Source organism: Gavialis gangeticus, unplaced genomic scaffold (genome assembly GCF_001723915.1).
Source record: "Gavialis gangeticus isolate Ggan-Ray unplaced genomic scaffold, GavGan_comp1, whole genome shotgun sequence".
NCBI lineage: Eukaryota > Metazoa > Chordata > Crocodylia > Gavialidae > Gavialis > Gavialis gangeticus.
The window spans coordinates 16558915-16582336 of NW_017728993.1; the positions used below are offsets into that span (position 1 = coordinate 16558915).

General features: G+C 47.5%; 1 protein-coding gene across 1 annotated transcript in view; it reads right to left on the bottom strand.

The window, feature by feature from the left end:
* The window catches only part of PODN (podocan), a 33188-nt gene that overhangs the window by 4000 nt on the left and 5766 nt on the right, over nt 1–23422 (bottom strand). Inside the window, exons 3-9 of the mRNA XM_019501285.1 lie at nt 21677–21770; nt 18405–18469; nt 12062–12171; nt 9709–9865; nt 7708–7823; nt 5187–5844; nt 1743–1891 (exon numbers count right to left, since the gene is read on the bottom strand). Of these exons, the coding sequence (XP_019356830.1) occupies nt 1743–1891; nt 5187–5844; nt 7708–7823; nt 9709–9865; nt 12062–12171; nt 18405–18469; nt 21677–21770 (1349 nt within the window). The remainder of the gene's footprint in view (nt 1–1742; nt 1892–5186; nt 5845–7707; nt 7824–9708; nt 9866–12061; nt 12172–18404; nt 18470–21676; nt 21771–23422) is intronic.

The following is a 23422-nucleotide window of genomic DNA, read 5'->3' on the forward strand; positions in this document are numbered from 1 at the left end:
AAAAAAAAAAAAAAAAAACCCCAAACAACCCACACTCCTTATTAGGTAGCATACCATGCCAAAGCATGGCAATTTAGCCTTCTCTCTCACAAGACTCAGCTACCACAGTAAAGCACTGGGTAAAACCATGCACCTGGGCACTTACGACAGAACAGTTGATACACAGTGAAACTTCACCCCCTTTTGCATCATGGCAATTATTGGAGAAGGCAAATCCTCAGTCATTTTGGTTTTCACGGCTCCATGCCCTTTGAAGTGTGACTCAGAGCAAAGCTCAGGTGCTGCAATAACTCAATCCAAATCTCGTATAAAACTAGTTCTTTGAGCAGGTGTCCAGAGAGCAAAGTGCCCCCAGCCCAGGTTTTGGCTTCACCGTGAAAACTGGGGAGTTTGAGGTTTCATTCTGAAAGTTTCACCAAGTTCTAGCCTCGGGTTGGAATTAAGCTAAGAAGTCAAATATTAGGCTGTGAAATAGATTCAGCCTCTCTGGACCTCCCTCTGCTGCAGATGAATTTTCAGTGCAAACAACAGCAGGGATGTGTGTCAGAGTCGCATCCAAAAATCATAGAAAAGTAGGCTGGAAGGCACCTGCATTGGCCTTGGCAGTGGGTTAGTTCCAGCAGCCCAGGAGCTGCTCTGACTTACACCACTAGTGCACTGAATTCAAAGACCGAGTCCAGAAGAGACCGTCCTGACTGCACGGTGTGACCTTCTGCATAAACACAGGCCACAGGAGTATACTGAACGGTTCATGTCATAACTTCTGGCTGAGCTAGGGCATATCCTTTAGAAGCAGCCACGACGATGTACGTCACTCTGAAATGACCAGATGGAAATGGAAGATTAGAAGAGCAGGGATCACCCTGGCATGCTCCCTTGCTGGGAGAGCAAGAGGCAGCAGCTAATTTCCTTGGCTTTACACAAGCTCCAGGCACTCTCAGCTAGCCAGTTATGGCTCCGGTGCGCTGCCTAAGGAACCAAGATCACAGAGGAGGATGTCGGCTTCCATGTTTACAGACGGTAGAAGTGACCGCATGACAGTGATTTGCTGCAATACTGATAATTGATGCCCCTGGCTCTCTCCTTCACCAAATACCCCAGTCCCCGCTTTCACCTTTCCTGTAATGATCAGAGTCTAGAGCTGAAAAAGTGTATCATGTTATGCATGTCCCCTGCGTCATGGGCTCTGCAGTTTCATGAAAGACGCTGCAAATCAGATTGAATTTGTTAGCAAAGGGTTTAAAATTCTCTTTCCCTAAAGATCCCTAGGGCACAGTTTATTAAAAATCAACAATTTCACATCTTCTGGACAAAAAGATCAATCTGCAATAATTGCAATCTAAGCACCATGATTATCGCAGCAGCCTGCTCTCATCCCTCTTCTACGCAACTGCCCAGGCAACCCCCCTCCCCTCCCAGTTAGGGTCATGCATGCCCCACTAACACGTGTCCTTTTGGTACTCTGAACACATTCAGAACTGAAAAACACTAGCAAGGCTGAAGGGCTTATAAATAAGCCTAACTTTTAGGTTATGGCTACATGTGGGTACATGCAACAGGCACGTGCACTGGCTTCCTAGTCTGCAATGCACCTGACCCATTGTTACAAGCACTACAGTTTAAAAGGACGCCACCCTCCAGGCAGAGAGAGCATGCGATGAGCACACCCACTCTTTCACTGCATATAGAGCTGGCTGTACCCCAAGCTCCCCATGAGAGGCTAGGATTTCAGATTCACTTACCTGAGATAAATTCCCTTTATGTTGGGTGTGGATTCAAAAGCACGCTCTGATATGGTTGTGATCTTGTTGTTCTGCAGGTACAGGTACTCCAGAGATGCTGGCAGGCCTGGCGGAATATAAATCAGCTGATTGCCGGCCATGTCCAATAACTGAGAAAGAAGAGGCAGACGGCAAGGGGTTAACTGAAGAAATGAATTCAGGTCCATAGCAGCACGAAACACGATTTATCGCTCGGAGCATGATTTCTCACTTGTCATCAGGGAGCAAGGCTAGCAATGGGTGAGCTTTAAAAGTGTAGCACAGATAACTATCAGCACAGCAAACTCTTCAGAAGTGAGGTGTCTGTGCAAAGTTTAACCAGGCTTTGGGGGTTTCATATCATCTGGATACAGGCTTTCTCGCCTCTCCCATGGGACCGCTGTGCGTCTGCTGGTGCGCTGGGTACTTCCAGCCGAGTCAGCAAAATGACAAACAGCGCATGCTGTGCAAGTGTAACTGGCTATTCCCGAGCCCGTACAGAAGTTCAGTTCCAGTTCACCAGGAGGAATGGAAGGGATTTTTGTTGTTTTCTAAACTGGTTTTAGCCAACTCTAACTCGCGTCAGTCAGCAGAGCTGGGGGGACTCTAGGCAAGCAAACAAAGCCGTAAGGGATCTGCCCTCCCACACGTGTATCTGATGTAGCCGTTTCACATCAGATGTGCTGTCTGGCATCAGAGCCCCTGTCCTCCTCCCCCCCCCCGGCCTCCGGGTTTAGTCCAGCCCTGTTTGAAATGAACAAAAAGCAGCCAGGGTTTCAAATCCGCAGGAGGGATTCCTGCAATGTTGCTCACAAACACTTCGGGGAAACAGTCACTTACTTTTAACATGGCAAGAAATTGTTCTTCTACAGGCCAGTCTATTCAGTTAGTTTAGACTGGATGTCCCAACCGTCGCTTACCAGAGTGAGCAGTCCCACAGAAGGAAACAGGTCAGGCTCATTCTTTGTCTGCCCTCTCTAGTACTCGTCCGGCGCCAAACAGCCACCAGATCTAAGCCCTGCTCCGAGTTACTGGCCTGCACATCTGGAATAACTCCTGTCACTCTGGTGACACGCTTGGATTCAAGACCCAGTTTTGCAAATGCCTAACTTTACACATTGGGGTAGATTTTCATGACTTCAAGGGGGCTAGTTCTTTATGCCAAATAAAGTATATTTGAAGCTATGAGTGCACCTAGTCATCCAAGAGCTGAATAGCCAAGCCCCTAATGATATATAAATTAAGGGTATATAAATGATATATAAATACAGAGTAAGGGAAATAACTCAGCAATAACAGCCACTCAAAATGCCTTGCCCAAATGTGCTCTAGAGTAGCCTCCCTAGCATTTACTTGAAAACACAAAACAAAACAGGCCTATTTTAGTAACGTCATTCTTATCCAAACAGACTTTACAACACAGCTGCATACAGCTGAACGCTTGGGTCTGATTCTGCACTACATTTTTCTGGTCCATTATCAACTTCTATGTTGTGGCAGTCAGGTGAAGCCAGAACGATGCCGAAGCTTGTGTCCTTCCAGATTAAACTTTCCAAGTTCAGATGAGCATTTGCTTGCATCTAAAAGCAGAGGCAGGGACAGGCGAGATTTCATGGGACCATTACAGCGAAACAGGCTGATCGGCTGTAATCCCCCGCGCTCACCAGCTTCTTCCCTCTGACCAAAGCATCCTCGTTGTACTGCTGACATACCTGCACCATGCCTGGGTTTATCCTCCTACGTTTAAAGCACCAAGGTAACAAGCACATATAAAAGGTATGATACAGGTATGAGCAAGAGCTGCAGCTGGTGCCCAATGCCGCAGGTCCAGTGACTGCTGCTTCACACTAGCAAAGAATACAACCCGCTGTTTTCTTGGGGAGGCTTTGAGAGCAGAGCTAACAGGAGATGAAATGCTGCCCTCTAAACACCGGGACTGTTTGAGGCCCTTGCAGTGGAGACCAGCACGACATGTTCTGCATCCCTTATCCCTGAGCTGCTTTCAGATACAGAATCTCCCCCCGAAAGCGCCCTAATGTATGCACAGGAGATAGCAGCCACATGACGGGGTAATACCTTTTACTGCAGGGAATGGGCTGCTGCCTACAAGGAAATGCAGACAAATCTGTCAGCTACCACACGCGCTGAAAGGTCACTTTGCACAGCACAAATGGGACCGTTCTTGCCTGCCTTATGTTTCATGTTCAGCTTTCCCCGACAATTAGGCAAATGACAAGGCTGCTGATTAAATCCAGACTCCAACTGTTGTTGAGGTGCCTCAGCCAGCCTCTGCTGAATCCTACAGCTTGGCTCGGGTGACAACATGCTGCTGTGGATGTTTTGTACATGAAGTGCGTTTTTTTTTTTGCACACTCCCATCCTGCTGAAGACCCTCCCTTCTGAGGTCTGAACAAAAAGCAGATTTAAAATCCTCTGGAGAGACAAGGGGCATTGCTAGGAGTGTCAGCTGAACATGCAGATACAAGAGAGCTTGCCACCAGTGACCTAATGGCATGGAGCAAGGGTGTCCGCTCTTTTGGTCCCGCAGGCTGGATGAGTGACCCAGGGTCACTCCATAGGCTGGATCAGGCCAACAGGCCCCAGGTCCCCTCCATACCCCCCGTGCTGGATCCAGCACCTGCTCTGGGATCTGTGCTGCACACGGTGAGTGTCCTGGAGAGGCACCACACGTGGCATGGACCCTGGAGTGGCCGTTGCATTACACATGGTGTCACACATGGCACCCCTAGCAGCTAGCCCAGTACTGCGCGGCACATGGTGTCTGCCCCAGCTGGTTTGGGACCTGTGCTACACATGGGCTTCACGTGCTGCACTTGTCCTGAACTTGCTAGGCCAGGCACCATGTGCAGCCCACGTCCCGGAGTGCCTGGGGTGAGCACCGTGTACGGTGCAGCTCCTGGAGGGGCTGGAACAGATGCCAGCGTGCAGTACACTTCCTAGGCACTGCTCAGAGCTGGGCAGGGTCAGTTCAGACCCAGGGACCGCACTGGGGAACAGATCATGGGGCTCCACAGGCTGGACTCAGTTCCAGGTCGTATTTGACACCCCTGCCATACAGGACTCTAAAGGGACTTCTTGCCTATCAAACCTAGACCCCTGCTATTACAACTAACCACATCCCATAAGCCCTACATCAGCTCAGGACAAAAGCTAGCATTATGCATCCTCTAAAAACAGAACGGTGGAGAACAAGTCTACTTCACGGTGGATGGATACATCTACCACAAGTGTTTGCAAAACCCAGATAGGAGAAACCCCTTTCCCCCCTCGAGCCAGTAGGTCCCACCCTTTAAGTGCACATCTAGAGAATAATAACCAATGCAAACCTAGCATTATTGCTACCTGAACTGGCTCAAGCAGACAGATACAGCACATCCAAACAAGGAGAGAGGGTGATGTTTCTACCTGGAGACTGCTCAGTTCTCTCCACACTCCCACGTAAATGGAGGAGACTTTCAGTTTATTGTGGCTCAAGAAGAGCTCCCGCAGCTTGGTCATCCCAGCCAGGGTACCTTTCGGGATGGAGCTGATCTCGTTCTCCTTCAGCTTCAGGATCTGCAAGTTCTTGGGAAAGCCAAAGGGCACCGTGTGGAGATTATTTCCAGAAAGATCCAGTGACTTCAGTAGCCTCAGCTTACGAAAGGCCTCGCGACGGATCTGGGGACTCGTGAGCTTATTGTAGCTCAGGTTGAGCTCCTCCAAGAAGTACGTGTTGGCGAAGTCATTCCTGTTGATCTCTGAGATCTGGTTATGAAGCAGCATAAGTGTCTTCACGCGCCGGGGCAGCCCGCTGGGGATCCTTTCCAGCATGTTGTTGTACAGGTGGACCGTGTGCAGCTTCTTCAGCCCCTGGAAGGCGGCCGGGTGGATCCCTCGGGCCTTGAGCTTGTTGTTGTGCAGCAGAAGGTACTCGAGGTTCTTGATTTGGGGCAAGACGTCCCTGGCAATTGTCTTAATGGCATTCTTCTCCAGGTGAAGGAGGACAATCTTTCGAGGTAAACCACTTGGGATTTGCGAAAGGTTATTGCTCGACAAATCCAGATATTCCAGGCTAGACAGTTTCCTTGGGAAAGAAAACAGACAGACACTCTCTGTTTACTTATTGTCAGGTGAAACCTGACTTCCCCCAGCACAGGCCCGCAGGTACTTCCCATCCAGTCTGGTGCAAAAGCCCTGCTGGGGCATACAGAACATGTGGGTGTCTCACTGGCTATTCGGAGAGAGCCAGTGCCATTAGCCACGAGCCACACCACCGGGACAGCCACCTGGGCTCATTAAGCTTTGAGAACATGTCACCCGCCAGAGGGCTGAGGTCTGCTTTGCAGTTTGGCATTTCCCTTGCTGACACCTCAAACCAAGCAGTACGGCAGAACAACCAAAGTGACTGCACAGAAAGGTAGGCAGAGATGCAAGGGAAGCCCAAACAACATGCACTAGCTCCTGGGTCATTTGCAAGTTAGTACAGCCTAGCAGGCAGCAGCTCCTGTCTCCCTTTTCAAATTAAAGAGCATTTTTCACACTGGAAATCAAATTTTGCCTTTATAATGCAGCACCATTTCACTTACAGAAAGGAGAAACACAAGCTTGGAGGCTTTTTCCAAAATAATGAACTTCCTGTGACCTTCCAAGATTATGGAACTGATTTAGGGCCAGATCTGCTTTGTGTAAGCCATTCACACTGGATACCAAGGTCCCAATTGAAACAAAATGAATCCTCAGCTCATCCACTTACACCAACTGGGCACAGATCAGTGGTAGCATTTACCAGCCCCAAGAACTCTCAACTTCTGTGTCTCAGGGCAGGTATTTCTGGGGCTGGAGAAGTTCAAGTGGCACGCGCTGTTAATAGAGGCTGGAGGGTGCATAGCCTATTTTCAATAGACACAGTGTCTTTGGGAGATATGGCTTGGTAGGTTAATTTAGAGCAACCATTGACAGCCAAGTGCAAAAATCCCCACCCATCCCCACTGCAGAAGGGGATCTGTGCCTTAGCCAGAGCAGCCATGCTTGCTCGTGCAGCCTTCATCAGAAATGTTACAATCAACAAGTTAACATAGCAAAATCAAATACAAGTTCCTAGGCAATTGTGAGGCTGCCAAATGGTCTGGAGGTTGAAAGGTGAAGGACAGACTGAGAGGTTAACAGAGTCCATAGGAGCTTACAGGCAGGACAAATCACATGAGCCAGATTCTCAGCACAGCCAGTGTAATGCCCAGCATAACTGGAGGCAAAGGAAGTGTTTTGAGCCACTGATCCCCAGGGTCATGAGGGATCAAACTCTCCTGGCATGACCTAGAGCAGCCAAAGGACTACTCTAAGTTCTACCAACTTTTGTGGGCCCATTTGGCTTGTGGGAAGGACCAAAGTCCAGCTGTCCCCAGCTCCATGCCTCCCTCCCCAGCACTCCTCCTACACTCGGGTGGACCCCCTACCCAGCTAATCTTCAACTGCACATCAAGGGCAGCTTGCTAGTCCCCTGTGTGACACAGAAGAAGCATAAAGGACACCTATCAGCACTGAGCATCTGACCTTGATGTTCAGAGATCTGCATTTGGATCTGGAAGGTGCCAAGTGAAACTTTCTTATTGGGAGCTGGGCCATGACAGTCCTCCACTTCAGCAGGACTAAACGGTGTTAAGGCACATGGTACACTGCATTAGCAGGCTTGTAGCTACCAGGGAGATGACATAATTTGACATGAAATAGGGTATCCCTTAAGGACACCATGTGATGCCAATTCAGACTGCTCACCTAAATCCTCATCTTGGGTTAGCAGCATCTGCATCTAGGTCTTTTCATCTTGACCCAGGAAATGAATGCATGTGTTATAAATGGAGCCGCTGTACCTCATTGTACATGTACTGCACCCTGGAAAAGAGCCCACTATCCCCCACCCCAGCACACCCCCCAAAGAGCACATCCTCACCAGAAAGTTTCATTGTCCATCCCTTCGTTAGTCAGGTAGTTGTTCTGCAAATACAGCTCTCGAAGGCCTGAGAGTTCACTGAAGGCTCCTTTGGGAATTTTCTCCAGCTTGTTGTTCTGCAGCCACAGGAAGCACATTATTAGGCTAAAGTGTCCGCAGGCACAATGATGAACAGTATGTATTGTAGGCCTCACGTTCACAGACATAAGGGGCGCCTATACACAAGCAGTGAGGCTGCGCCAATGCGCTGCAATTACAATGCGTTGGAGCAGACCCGATTAATGGAGTCTGCATGCTTCAGCAGACTCCAATGTCTCGTGTATCAGCATTGCTGTGCTTAAAAATGGTGGTGGGGGCACTGTAAAAGCACCTCTGCCACCATTTTTAAGCGTGGGGATGCTTATACGCGAGACATTCTAGGTGCTTTAATTAGAGCTGCTCTTGGAGCCACTCTTATTAAAGCACCTCCCCAGAGCACGTGTATAAACACCCAGGGAGTAACAAAAGATCAGTAGGGGCAACAGTTGAGATGACACAAAGATTGTCATTGGGTCTGTAAGAGGAATAAACCCAAACCCCACTGGGTTGCACTCCTCTTACCTCCTCTGGCATACTTCCCGGAGCAAGGGGAACCACAAGATTTGGCTCATTAATGGGGCCTAATTAAGTCTACAGGTTCATATTCCCTCCACCTGTATGTAAGTCTATCAAAGAGGCACCTCAAGGAAGCCCAGCCCAAGACTCCAGATTCTGCAAACCAGATTTCACTATAAAAGCAGACTTCCAGCTGCAGGTGAACCAGCCAGTCCCGCAGCATTACCCATACCCGCGTGCTCCCAAAGGGCATGCCATCTAACAGCCAGATTCCCTAAAGATACACTTCTCTTCATGCAGCTTCTGAGTAGCTAGCAGGCAGCAACAGGTGAAACCTTGCTTTTGCTCTCAGCCAACAGTAAAATGTCACCACATGTATACTCCATTTACAAGCAGGAATAATAAGCTGACCGTAGGATGTGCATGTTCTGCTAAGGGAACTAATGCTAAATAGAGCAGACACAGAAACATTCAAGTACACTATATTAAATAATCTCATGTATCCTCTTAACCAGCTTGCCTGCACCAACAAGGGCTCAACATCCAAGATATTCAAGAAGGAAGAGACAGACATGACTGTATTGCATCAAAACTAACTCGGCCTCTCCCTTTGGCCTTCTAGCTCATTGATTCATTACTCTGCTCCTATTATCCACTCTAAGGGAACATCAGCAATAGAAATGGCTAGGCCTAGGATTTTCTGCCACTCAGCCCGAGTGTTAGTGGTGATGAGAGCACTGGTGTAAACGTGGTACAGGTGTTTTTACCAGAAGGGGATCATATGGAGGTAAGAAGACCGGAGCCCAGCAGAGGTCCAAAACAGAATTATAGGCAGGCTGAGATACTAGGTTAATAGCAATTAAAAGTGAAGAGTCTTATGTGCAATGAGTTGGCAGGAAAACCGAGTACCTACTGGAAAATCAGCTATGTTGGGAAAAAGCCCACCACAACTGGTCTCCTTGCTGAGCCTGCCAGATTTGGAGCCTTAGAGATTTCTTTACTTTCTCATCCCTGTGTGCGATCCCTCCAGATCAGAGTAGTGCAAGAACACTTGCGCTACCTCTATCCAAGGTTTCCCTGGTGTTTGGTTACAGGCAGGAGTGAGACCAGCAAGCCTGCCAGCCAGCATCTGCAATAAATTCCCTTGGAAACAGAGAAAAGACTTTTTGTTCCCTGCAAACAGCAGCTTGCTGCACTGCAAAAGTACCATCACTTCCCATGCAAAGAAACTGGTAAGTACAGGGGAGATCAGCTGTCCTCAGCCTTGCTTTTCACACAGCCCAAATTTAGCAAGTAAATTATAACAATGGGCCTGGGAATTTTTCCAAGTGAACTGGAAGGGGCTGGCTCAGCAGCATGAATTTTGGACACATGCGGAAGAAAAACACCCGACGTTGGCTCCATTACCTTTAAATGTAGTTTGTACAGAGCGGGGGGAAGATTCTTGGGAACGTACTTGAGGAAGTTGCTGGACATGATCAGTATCTCCACATTGTTAGAGCCATTGAACATGTTATCAGGTAACCCAGCATCCGAAAGTTTGTTGTTATGAAGATACACGGATCTGCCAGAAAGAAAGCTCGAGTCAAGCAATGGGGTCTGCTTTCCTAGACTTTCACAGACATTATTTCATAGACATTAGGGCTGGAAGGGACCTCAGAAGATCATCCTCAAGTCCAGACTTACCCAGGGCATCCCTCTGGAAACTACATCTCAATCTCATGCCCCCCTCCACCCCCCATTTTAGGGGATACACGTATCTATATTTTAAATTTACACGGGGTGTTCAGAAAACATCTAGACTGACTTATTTACTAAAATGCTGGGGTCCAGCAGATTTCATTGACTGAAGTTGCCATTAGGTGTGTTTATTTGCTAGCAGACTTGTGTTTTTGTGGGCATCTGTACATAAAGAACTCATGCCAGGACACATCCACGGGAGTCAGTCATTATAAAAGTTGAAAAATGGAGAAGCATGAAACCCATGGTGAGGAAGCACCTCCATAAGAAGGAGTTCGACCCAAAAGAAATCCATGAGGACAGGTGGCAACATTGACGGATGATATCCTTTCATATACCACACTAAAACACTAAGCAGCTGACTTCAAGCAAGAGATCAGCAATGAGGATTAGCTAAGGTCAGGACGTCCCTGAGAGATCACCAAAATAAGCAGGTGAAGTCCACTAGAGGGTAACAGGTGACCCCTGTGATAAGTCGGACACAAGCTGAGACATGTCACAGCACAGTTTCAGTTCATGCCATCCTCAGTGAAGACTTGGCCCTGAAAAAAGGGTGAGCAGGGTGAGCCGCTAGCTAGGATTTTGTGCACTGATCAGATGAAAACACAACAGTTGCAGAGAGCCTCTGGCACAATTTCAAGCCAACCCAGAAAAAAAAAAATCACGAGCAGGATTATGAATCATTATCAGGATGATGCATGATTCACTGCTTTAATCCTGAGACTCAACAGTATAGCATGTGCACAGTCTCGGTCTCCCAGGGAATTCAAGAAGATGATGTCCGTTAGTTAGGTCAAGGAAAGGATAACTGACCTTGACTGACTACCTTTCAAAAGACAAGATCAGAAAATGGAGAATACCGGGCCAGCAATCTGCTGTGCTTTCCAACCCATCAAAGAAGGTCACTGGAAAGTAGAATCCAGGAGTTTTGTTTCACCTGGACAGTGCATCCCCCCATACACGGTCCCAGTCACGGAGACCATAATGAGCACATGAGACTTTGAACTATTCCCCTTCCAGCCTGTTCACCAGACTTCCTTTAATTTGGGGGACATGTAGCAGATCTTTATGGGAAGGTTTTTGTTTTTTTTATAGTAATGAGATGACTGCAGCAGTTGAAGAGTCGCTGGACAAACAGGGCAAGGACTTCCACAAGATGCACAGTCAAGCTGTGGCTGCACTGACCCGAGGGCATAACTGTCAAGTGGGATTACACTGAAATACAAACAAATGGCAGAATCCAATTCATGGGTTTTTCGTTGTCAAGCCATACACTTTCTGGCTATGCCACATGCAACAAGAGAAAGGCTGCCCAACTGAAGCTCTGGGCTCTAATACCCTCTGAAATGTTGAGCTGTTCGAAGTCAAGACTTGAACCTGAATTTCACAAACTCTCTCACCTCAGCAACAGGCTGAACAAAAGCCTACCATCTGTATCTGTTCAAAATCTCTGTCTGGATTTAGTGGTTTGAGCTCAGCTCTGTGTTTGGCTAGAAGGCGAAAGGAATCTACTGGAGTTGTAGCCAAGCCTCAAAACTCCTGGTACATGGTCAAGGAGACAAGCCCCAAGGTTTGGTTGCAAACCTAAGCGTCTCAAGATTGCAAAGCAGGGCTGTAAATATCTTGAGGAAGAATCATTTCCCTCCTTTCTGCTTCCACAAGGGGTGGAAATAACTCAAAACCAGCTTCCAAATAGCAGCCAAAAGCTGCTGCCAATTTAACGCTGTCATAGCTGCTGCTAAACCTTTAGCTTTGCAGCTGAGAGGGTGAGCAATGCCAAGAACTGGACTCCTCCCCTCCTGCATGGGCTGGGGAAGGCAGCACAGGCCCCAGCAGCCATTTAGCGGCCCCATGTTTCAATCTGGTGCAAAAATCAAGTTCCTTGCTTAAAACACACACTCCAATTCTGACTGGTTAATTTTTGGGAAAGTGATGGGTATAGTATGCAAGTAAATATGGCGATTTTTCCCACTCACACGTTGGCTCCCAGCAATGACAAAACGTTATCATTTCACCTTACCTCAGGTTTGGCTTCTGTCCAAATGTGAGCCCATAAATCTTAGTGAGATAGTTGGCTGCAAAATCTGCACTGATCAAGGTATTTGGTAGAAATTTCGGAGCCACAGTTAACTGGAAAACAAATATTAGAAAGAGACTATTTAAATGCAGCAAGTGTGGTACTAACCCAAGCTACTTCCAAGCCAGTTTCTTTGAAAAGACAGATAGCCTAGCTCGAAGTGTCTAAATAAAAACAGCAAAGTTTACCTGTCTTCACTAAATAATCTCTATAGGAAAAAGGTAGATTCCCACCCCCCTCCCCAGTGTTTGGATTGGATCAGAGGAGGGCTGGAAGGGACCTCCAGAGGTCATCTCATCGAACCCCCTACCTGAGGCAGGATCAGCCCCATCCAAACTATTGCACACAAACCATAATCTAAAAACCGGTCTAAGACTACCATCAACCCTGACGCAACACAGCCCTAGCACCAAACCCCGCCACAGGTACAGCAAGGGGACCCACGGCACTCAATATCCTGCTTCTATTAAATGCTTTCAATATAGGCTCAAAAGATCCCATGTAGAGAGTCACGCATGCTCCCTGCTACAGAGGAAGGTAAAAAAACCCACAGTCTGTACCAATCTGACCATGGCGTCAAAGTCCTTTCTCAGCCCAAATATTGCGACTGATTTGATGCTGAGTGGAGGGACAAGACCCCCTTCCCCAGGAACTTCTGGCTTTGGTCCCAGCAGGAGCAGAGGCACACCGCAGTCACAATCCCCAGCCCTGGCAATAGCCAACACCCAACGCCTGAGGAAGGTTCAAACTCACCCTGGCTCGTAGCAAAAAGAAGTGGGTGGGGGCAACCAGAGAAGCCCAGAAGCCTGGGAACTACCCCTAGAAGAACACGGGCATCGCTGCGCCTAAATCAGCCCTGCCCAGTGGCTGTCCAACCTCTTCTTGAACACCTCCGGTGATGGAGCCCACAACTTCCCTAGGCCTCTATTCCACGGCCTCGCTCTTCTAACCACGAAGATGCTTTGAAGGATGCCCAGTCTGAACCTACTCTGCTGCAACTTCAAGCCATTGGTCCACATCCTCCTCTCTGCAGCAATAGAGAAAAAGGTGCTTTCCCTCTTCTTTATGGAAGCCTTTCAAGTCCTTGAAGACTGCTATCACGTCCCCTCTTAAGCACCTTTTCTGCAAGATGAACATGCCTAGTTCCTTCAGGACTCTCCTCATACGACTTGCTTTCCAAGCCCTTTATCATCTTTGTTGCCTGCCTGGACCCTCTCTAACTTCTCCATGTCCTTTTTAAAATGTGAAGCCCAGAACTGCACTCAATACTGCTGATGAGGCCTAGCCAGGACTGGCTAGCGAGGCACTATCACCTGCTGTGACTTGCACCTAATGCTTCTACTGATGCATCCCAAAACCACATAGGCGTTTGTTTAAGAAGAAACCACCAAGAGACAGGAGACTTTCAAGTGGCCACAGGAGCAAGGATCTTATGAATATTATTGTTAGCTCTTATTTATTCGAGTCAAATAACATGCCGGTGTTTTTGTAGCAAAGAGTTTACACTCCAAACAAAGATTACTGGAGAGTTTTGTTCTTTTGACCCAAATGCTCTTCACTATTATCATCAATTATCTGGGAAAATATATAAAAATGATTCTGGGTAAAGCCTGCAGATGGTGAATGGTAGAACAGTAGTTAACTATTAAGACTGGTAAGTTCTAGAGAGTAATCTGGTTTATATGATAACCTGGGATCACCAATTTACAGCTACAGACAGGGTCATCGATCTAGAAGCCATGAGTGCAACTCACATTCATGGGATGGAGGACTGTATTTCAGAAAAAGCTGCGCTTCAGAAAAAGATTTAGGGATCGAAGTGAAACCACAACTGAGCCAAGCCTCTCCTGTGATGCTTTGGTTAAGAAAAATCGCTGCAGTCTTTGGCTGGAAAGCTGAATAGAGGAGGGAGGCGTTATCACCCAGGTACATGGCACTATTGACATCACAACCGGAACAACAAGCCCATGCTTTTAAAAAAGGATGTTCAAAAAAGAGGTACAAGAATTAAGCCTGCCCTGCACAGAGACTACAGAAGTTCAGCCTATATTAGGTTATCCAAAAGCAGGCTAAGCCATAACCTGATCACAGTCTAATCACCACGGCGAGGAACTGAGAGCAGAGGGCTCCACAAGCAGGACAAAAGGCAGATCAGACTCCATCCACCAGAAGCTGAAGTTAGAGGAATTCAAGTGAATAAAAGGTGCAATGTTTAGGTGAAGCTGGAACAACTTGCTAGGATGGATGAATTCCTTTGTTACTGGAAGCCCTAAAATCAAGAGTGGTTATCTTGCTAAGAGATGCTGTAGCTCAGCTAAAAGCTATGGCCTGAAACAGAAGTCACTTGCTGCAATTCTACGGTCTGGGTCACACAAGAAATCATCCTTCTTGACCCCCAATGGCCCCTTCTGGTCTTCAATGCCTTGAATCTGTGAAAGCTCCTCATACACCATGATCACACCAGTATTTTCCATCAACTTTTGATTTCCACTGGTATAACTATCAGGAGAGCCAGGCCACAGGGTAGACAAGACACATGATAGCCCAAATTAAGGGATGGCAAGGACTTAAATGTTTTACAAATTACTATTAAAGATGAAGACATCGTGCAGGTTTTGGGGGAGAACGGTTATTTCACCAGAGTGGCCTGCCCTTACACTTTACATAAGCAAAGAGAATATTTGAGCTTCTCTCCTTGGTGGTGTCAAGCGCAGGCGGGTCAGAGGCGGGTTTCTGTCACTTTGTAACATGCCAGACTTGCAATTCAGACTTTCTTTTTTGAAACTGAAAATAAGTCAGATTCATTTTTCTGTAGCTGCCTCCTGTAATCGAGTTGCTGGGCTTACCTTGCCTGAAATTGTTCAATGGGCACCCATGCAAGCCGGAAGACACCTCCTAGGGATGTTACCTCCTCTGAGCCTTTCCCCAATATCACCAAGAATGGGTGGCAAGCAGAGACAATTTGCTCGCAACCAAAACTGACAGCACATGGCCTTTAGCTCTGTACGTGTCCTCTCCCTTGCTGATCAGACGGGGTGATCGTTGGGATGAGTAGATGCAAAGCATCGGGAAAACTGTTTCTACCATGGCATAATTCACAGAAATCAAATAGGCAGAACATTTGTTTTATGGACAATGGTGGGCTCAAGCTTTCCTCCGAGTGCAGTCAGTTGGGTCAGCTCTCTTATATAAAAACACAAGGGTATTGCTTACTCAGGTGGGACACAGAGAAACATTACACCCGCTGAAAGTGGCACAGGAAGGAACTGGACAGGAGGTTTTCTTTGTTTATGAAGAAAACAGTTTCTAGCTGCTCTTGGCATCTTGATACCTGGCTATCCGCCAATCTCCTCTTCTCCCAGGGCTGGTAACAGTCTGTGTCCCAAGTACAGCTCGCCTCAATTATTGGGGATTGTACTGTTGGTGATGGCTGGGAAGATCAGAGGTCTCAGAAGACATGGCCTGATACGTCAGAGAGAAACAGGAGGCCTTCTCCCAATCCATTGCATCACTGGATGTCAGCTGCAGCAGGAAGGCCAATGCAGACAGAAGTGACGTAACAAAAACTGTCCCATCATGAGACCTTTCACGAACTTTTATAGTAATTGGTGGGAACACACAAGAGTTGGATATTTGAAGATAGATGAGGGGTCCCAGGATCTCTGTGCATGTTTCCAGTGATTCATTAGGTCAGGAATGTCGATACTGTACCTTCCCCATCACCCTTGATATCAGCTGACATCAGAAAAATATGGCTGCTCCCAAAAGCCTATAAAACAAATTATTCTGATGCTTTGCATGTTCCACTCACCTGCCTCAAGCACATTAGAAGCCTGGCCAGAAAAAGGGCAGACCTCTGAAGAGAAATCCCATTTTCTTACTAGAAACGGGAAATACGTTCAGTAGAGGGTACATCCCGTTCTGCTTTTCACCTGCTATCACCATCACTTATCCACAAATCCTCCTTCCAGCCATGTGCTCATCTCCCAGATGTTGCCCATTAGAGGAGGGGAGGAAAAAAAAATTGCTGTCAGTGCAGAAGCTGCTGTGGAGTGACATCAGAGCGTTTGGCTCGAGATACGTTTGCTATATCTGCTTCTGCGGAGAGTGCTGAACTTGCCAAAACTTTTGCTGCTTCCAAGGGAGTTCAGAGGATGGATGGTGTACTGGATGTACTGTTTTGGGGTGGATGCTATAGCAATGAATGATGATTTCAACAGGTTTGAAACTTTGGAGGACTAATGCTGGGGTTTTCATAAAGTTAAGCAGATTCAGTCCTAAGACGACCCGTATTTTACTTGTCTAAACAACAATAGACTGACTTCCAAAAGTATTTTTTTTTAAAGCTTTGTTGCTGGACTCCCATCTATGCTGCAGATTTCTTTTCTCCGTGGTTAATTGACAGATTAACCAATAAACCCCACACACCACCATACAAACCTGTTTCCAGGATTTGGAATCAGTTTCCTATTTGTCCGCTACAGACCTGGGCAAAAGCAGCAATGAGTTGGATCCAGCAAATCCCATAATACCAGTGTAAATATTAGGATAGTTAGAACTTCTCAGCAATAAGAGGCTGATGATGAGCTTAGAGCAGTCAATACAGTAGCTTAGCACCTGCCCTGTGTTTTAGCAGACGAGGTTTTAATTATAAACGCAGCTTGCTCTAGATGCCCATGGCCGAAACCTGGTGTGGAGGTTCTTGAGGCACTTAAAGGAAATCCGTATGAGTTATTTACCTCCAGGACAGCAAGATTTTAACCTATTAGGCTCTTCTGTTTGCCCTACTTTGCTAATTTAAAAAAAAAAAACGCACCTTGCTGATCTAGCTATATCTGAAGCTATCAGAATCAAAGCCAAGGTAGCATCAAGATAATCCACAAAGTGAGAAGTAAACTACCAGCAAATCCCTGCTCTCCTCCAGACACCACAGTTGGTGGATTGCAATGTGTCCCAGTGCAGCAGGGATTCAGCTCAAACCCAATCCGGTTTGTCCTGGCTCAAGTCTTATGAAGAAATGTGTGATTTTTTAGGTCAATAACTTCTCACTATAACTGCTTCTGACATTCGCTGAAATTTGCATTTTTCTCTTGGATGCATCTCTCCCTGCAGTAATGTCAGGAAAAACCAAGCGCTGGTTTGTCACACAGGGAAAAACTGGAGTACAAAGTTTTGGAATATTAATCACAGTCTGGCTTGATCTTTTTCATGGTGCTGCTCACTGCCAAGATTGTTACATGGAAATGATGTTAGAAAGAGAAGGAGAGAACATGGTGTTACTGTACTAAGGAGCAGGTCCAGGTCTCGGTCATACCAGGGTAATTCCAGATGGAAAGTCACAGGAGTCATTCTGGATTTGTCTTGGCGCACCTGAGACCAAAAATCTGGCCATCTGCATGCAAGTTAAAGGCCAAAGGGTCACAGGTATTTATATAGAGAAATTAAATGAATTAAAAATGCAAGATGGTCTCCACCTTCACAACTGAGCTTTCCTTTTTCTCCACTGACTTTTCTCAGGCATGACATGTCCTCCCATAGCAAGTAATTCTGGGGATTCACTAAAAAAAAAACAACCTTCACCTTAACAAGCACAAGCAACGGTTTCTGGTGACATGTTTTATTGGAGTAATTGTATAGCTGGGAAAGAGATTAGATGATCTTTCAGGCACAAAGTATTCTTCCTCTCTCCAAACCCTGTAACAAACAGAACCCCCTTAAGGGCTGGGTGACGTGAAGACATTTCCGTCCCTGTTAGAAAGGTGGCACGTCTTCACTGCCCTCTGCCATGGGTCATCAGCTGGGCAAGAACTTGGGATCTTCGCTGCTAAAAAAAAGACACCCCTTTAGCTGAAAGAGTAACTGAATTAGCTGCTAGCAAGAGTAGACACTTACCAGTAACTTCTGATGCCAACCCACTATAGGAGTGGGATACAAACACGCGGGGAAGCAGTGGGGCACACCAGCATGGTCCCAAAATCTCAGTAGAACCAGCTCATTTCTAAGACACATTTACATTTGCTCCATAGTCCTCCAGGTCCACTGGCCCAATGGGGAGGGGACAGTTTTCAATGAAGTGTAAAAGGAGAAAGCTATGGCAGTTTCCACTTCTCGCTGTTCATCAGACACCGCTGTTTCTCACCGCCATTACCCACGCTGAAGTCGCACACCCAGGAGGACCCATGTGCCTCAGCACAATATTCAAGTCATATAAAATACTCAAATTTTTTTTTTTACAGTCATCACATTCTTAAATTACACTGGAGAGCAGCTTCGAAACCCCTCTTACCTTATTGTTCGCAAGGTACAAGTAATTCAGGTTCTCCAGATGTTCAAATGACTCCTCTGGAAGCCCTTCAAACAACAGGAATGATTTACAGTCAACAACACCCTTTCTGAGTGAGAATATTACAGGGGCTGGGTGTTTCCCAAAAGATAACTATAATGTAAGTTGTAAGTATTGCTCAGTGCAATTGAAACAACCCACCTCATGCTTTTTTTATTATTATTATTTTTATAAAGGTCAAGAAAGTTTTCTCAAAGAGCTAGAAAAACAATGAGCATGTTTGGCCTTTGGTAACAGGAGTGATGATGCTGAGAGATACAGTGTATAATCAGATGTTAGATTAGTTGCTGCACAAGTTATATTGCAGCTACACAGAGCATCCACACTGCCTGGGAAGAATGGACAGGAGTCATATATGAACTCCTTCCCCTTCCCAGAAATCTTTTACAACATTGGTGCTTAACCTTTTTGCCCAGCAGGACAGATGAGCAGTGCCCAGACCATCTGCAGGCAAAATTGGGCCGGTAATCCTGATCTGGTGCCTGGAGCAGGTATAGCAGGGCCTCATCCAGTCATGCAGAGGGGGCCAGGGGACACCTCGGTTCTGACCCACCGCATGGAGCTTGGGGTTTGGGAATTTGGCAGGGGAGGGTGGCTGTATTAATTGTCACCACTTCCCCACCACCAAGTATACCGACCTGTGGGGAGCCCCATGAGCCAGATGCAATGGCTTTGTGGGCTGCATGTGGCCCACAGGCCGGAGGTTGAGCACCCCTGTTTTATGGACTACTCTGGGTAAATTATTCCTTAGAATAATTCTTTCCACAAAGAAAAATGCACATCATGACACAGCTGTTCCACCCCCCGCCCCCCGCCCCCCGCTTTAGCCTTACTCTGTGCTGGGAGGCTTCACCCCCATTGTAGCCTGGGGCACTGAGCACCACCCAGCCCAGACACAGTAGGAGCTGCTCCAGGGCCGGGCTGGGGCCATACTGAGTGCCCCAGGCTGCAGAGTGCACAAAGCCTGCCGGTGGGAGGGACAGGGGCAGGCAGGGGAGCAGAAGCTTCATGTGGGAAGGTAGTAGGGTGGGAAAAGAGGTGGTAGAGGGGAAATGGCAGCATGCAGAGGTGGGGGTGGGAAGCTACAGTCCCAATCCCAGGTAGGGACTGCAGCCTGAGCCACAGCTGCTGCCTGCTCTCCCCTCCCTCCCCAACCACCTTTATACTTGATTTTAAGACAAGGGGATTTTCTCCCCATGTTAAATGGGCGCGGAGAGAGGGATTTCATCTTAGACTTGAGTAAATACAGTATTATTTCATTTGCTGTGTGGTATCAGAGTATAATGGAGCCATGTTTTCAATCACGTCAGTTCAACCTGCTGAAAAGCAACCTCCTTTGAACATCAGGATGCATGTCATAGGCAGGGGAACACATTGGCCAGCAACAAGAACAGCTCCTGAACTGCACGCTGTCACAGGCCCATGGGCAGAAACGCTCTGGAGGAGTCTCTGGCTCCTCTGTAGGCAGGTGGGAGGTGGGGGAAGGCCACGTGAAATGTTCTGGGGGTCAGAGACCAGGCGGGAATAAATGCCTAGGGAAGCTGTGGACTCTCCATCACCAGAGGTGTTCAAGAAGAGGTTGGACAACCACCGGTCAGGGATGATTTAGGCGTAGCCATGCCTGTGATCTTCTACGGGCAATTCCCATGCTTCTGGGCTTTGCTGATTGCCCCCACACCGCGCTGTCGGCTACATGAGGCAGGATGTTTTTAAGCCTTCTGCAAAGGCATTGTATGTTGGCTGCAGCCCAGGCTGGGGATTGTGACTGGGATGTGCCAATACTCCTGCTAGGACCAAAGCCAGAAGTTTCTGGCTAGGGGGTCTTACCTTTCCTCCACTCACAGTCAGACCAATCACCGTAGTTAGGGTCAGGAAGGAATTTTACCCCATGGTCACACTGGGGTGGACTGTGGGGCTTGTGGCCTTCCAATTTAGCGGGACATGGCCCGCTACGTGGGCCCTCTTGAGTGTCTACTGACAACATTTCATAGAAGCAGGACACTGGCTGCTGCGATTCCTCTGCTTTACCTGTGCTTTACCTGGTAGGGTGTTAGGTCTGTGTTGCGCCAGGGTTAACAGTCATTTCATGTCGATTTTAGATTATGGATTTATAGGATGGTTGGGACAGGGTTGAACTAGATGACCTCTGGAGGTCCCTTCCAGCCCCACTTCTCTCCGATTCTGTGGCGCGGTCCCTGGTGGAGGGGGCTGGCCAAGACAGAGGGGAGGATGACCCCAAGAGATGTTCACAGGAATATTTATGAGGGTTAGCACACAAGGAAAGGATTTTGTCAGTTTTGTTTTACCACATACCATTGTCAAAGCATTTGATCACTTCTTTTTTATATACTGTTTGTTCTTCTTTGTAATAAACCCTTTTGTTTTTCCTATTACTTTACTGAAGTACCTGTAGTAAATCATGATTCCTGAACAAATTAATAAGCCGGGCATACCCATTCAGCAGAGAGGAGGACCAATACACTTGCACAAACCCAGAGTATAGCTTTGGGAACACACTGGCACCCCAGGGTTGTGTCACACACACATCACCCCTTTGTCACAAGAATCTTCCCAAATACTTTCCCTTGTCCTTTGAGAATTTGGCCTTTTCTGTGCTAATTAAATGACATGTTTCTATAATACATGTGCGAGTTATACAGCAAAACTCACAGCAATTAAAGTGGGTTGAGAGAGGTTGGGACCCATGTTACTTTTAAGGTAAATGATATGGCTCCAGAGGCTTTGAGCAAACTAGACCTAGGATCAAATGAACCAAACTGAACAGAACCGAAGGGACAAGTTAAGAGGCTGGCCTGGTGGCAGGAAACTTGCTCAGCACACAGACGTCCCTAGCTTTCCATCACATTGCAGAGGGGAACCTGAGGGATTGAGGAGAGCTGCCTGGACTCGTGGCTGTCATGACAGTATGCAGCGTGGCTTCCAGGTCTCCTCCCCTGGTTCAGCAGGGCTGCATTTTTGTGTCCTGAGTATTGTTTCGGATGATGAAGCGCCTCCACATTTTGTGCAATGGCCAAAGGACAGATGCAGCTCGCCAGCCATTCCAGGCATTTCTAAACACTCAAGTACACCCACCAGTCCTCACACCTCCTGCTTGCAAGCGCCAGCAGGGTTATTATATAAGCTCATGCTGCAGTGCCTGGAAGCAACAAGGTCAACGGTTCCTCTCCACTCTGCTCTCAGGGTTTCAAGCTTACCTTTCGACGTGAGCCTGTTGTTCTGCAAATTGAGTGTTTCTAGCCTGTAAAGACGAGCAAGCTCTTCTGGAGAGATTTCTTCCAGTTGGTTATTCTAGGAAAAGGGAGAACAGTATTGATCATCAGCTAAGTAACCCAAGAAATGTCCCAACCAAACCCCAGGCTTTGAACCTTGGGAAAGTCTGGATCTGGATCCAAATGTCAGGGAAGGCCCTTTCTCTACAATGAGCCAGGCTCATACCCTGAATCTAAAGCACGTGAATGTACAGTGCTCCTGTGCACAGCAGGGTTTGAAAACCTGGATGAATTTTTACAGCTTGGGCTCTTCTCTAGTAATAGCCAAGTCTGTTCTGGTTATGCATAAGGAGCAGGTTATAGTAAAGCTTTGGCCACCATAAGCAACAGACCTTGTGGAAAAGCAGAAGGACCCCTGTAAGGCTGGCCTCATGGAGCCTCAGAATTGCCTCGCAATGAATTTTCTTCTGATAAAACACGATCACTTTATAAGCAAACACAGGATTTGCTAAGTGCAAACTCAGTGGGATCTGCACATCAAGCAGGTTCTGATCTGTGACACTCTCCCCCTGACAAACAGCCTGTCATCAGGCTTTAATTATAACAATTCCCTGAAACTGCACAAGGCTGAAAATCATCCATATCATTATCCACCATGTACATTATAGAGGAGCTTAGAGGCCTGGTCAGCATGAGGGACCCTCTGTGCTAGGAGCTGTACAAATATACATATATAGGAAGTGACCGTCTCTGCTTCAAAGAGCATGCAGCGTGGAACCAGCCTCCCATCTAGTGGGCTAAACAAGAGTGAAAGGTCTGCTTCTGACAGGAGGGTAAGTGACTGCGACTGGAGCACAACAGGAACAGGCCCGTTAAGCAAGAAGGTACCAATTTGTATTACAGGTTTCTGACTGTGGCTGCACTTTGAATGACAGCTCTGAATTACCTGTTGCAAACTGCCTGCTCCATCTACTTACCATCAGTGGCACTTACCAAAGAATAGCTCATGAAAGGCTTTGGGACACGTTCTAAATGAGGGGTAAAATGTGGAACTGCTTTAGATCAGGGGCATCAAACTTCTCTGGCCCTGTGGGCCCGCTCCATGGGCTAAACAAGTGGTAGGGGCCTGACCCGCAGGCTCACAGACCTGGGCATCCAATCTGGCCAGTCTAGGATTGCACCACATGATGCCTGCTCTGGCCTAATTGGGACGTGAGGTGTATGCAGTGCCTGCTCCAGCTGGTTCAGGGTGGATGCCATATGCAGTGCAGGTCCTAGACTGGCTGCAGCTGGCATGACCTATGGCACAGGTGCCGGATCTGGCATGTGGGGGACCCACAGAGCCCCATCCCCTGCAGGCCAGACCCAGTGCCTGCTCTGGTTGATGCAGGACTGTGTTGCATGTGGTGCCTGCTCCAGGACCCAAGCGGTGCCTGCCCTGAACCAGCTGTAGCCATCTCCATGTGCAGCGGTCTCAGGCCGGCCAGAATAGGCACTGCAAGTGCTGGATCCTGCATATGGAGGAGGGCCCAGATTGGCATACACAGGGACAGCAGTGGGGGCCAGGTGACATGGCTGCATAGATCCAGTCCATCCCGCAGGCTGCATCTTTGACACCCCTGTTTTAGATGCACGCTGCTCTACTAGAGAACTGAACCTGGCTCTCTTCCTCCAATAGAAGAGAGTAATAATTATGGATATATTCCCCAGGGCTGGCACTGCACAACACTT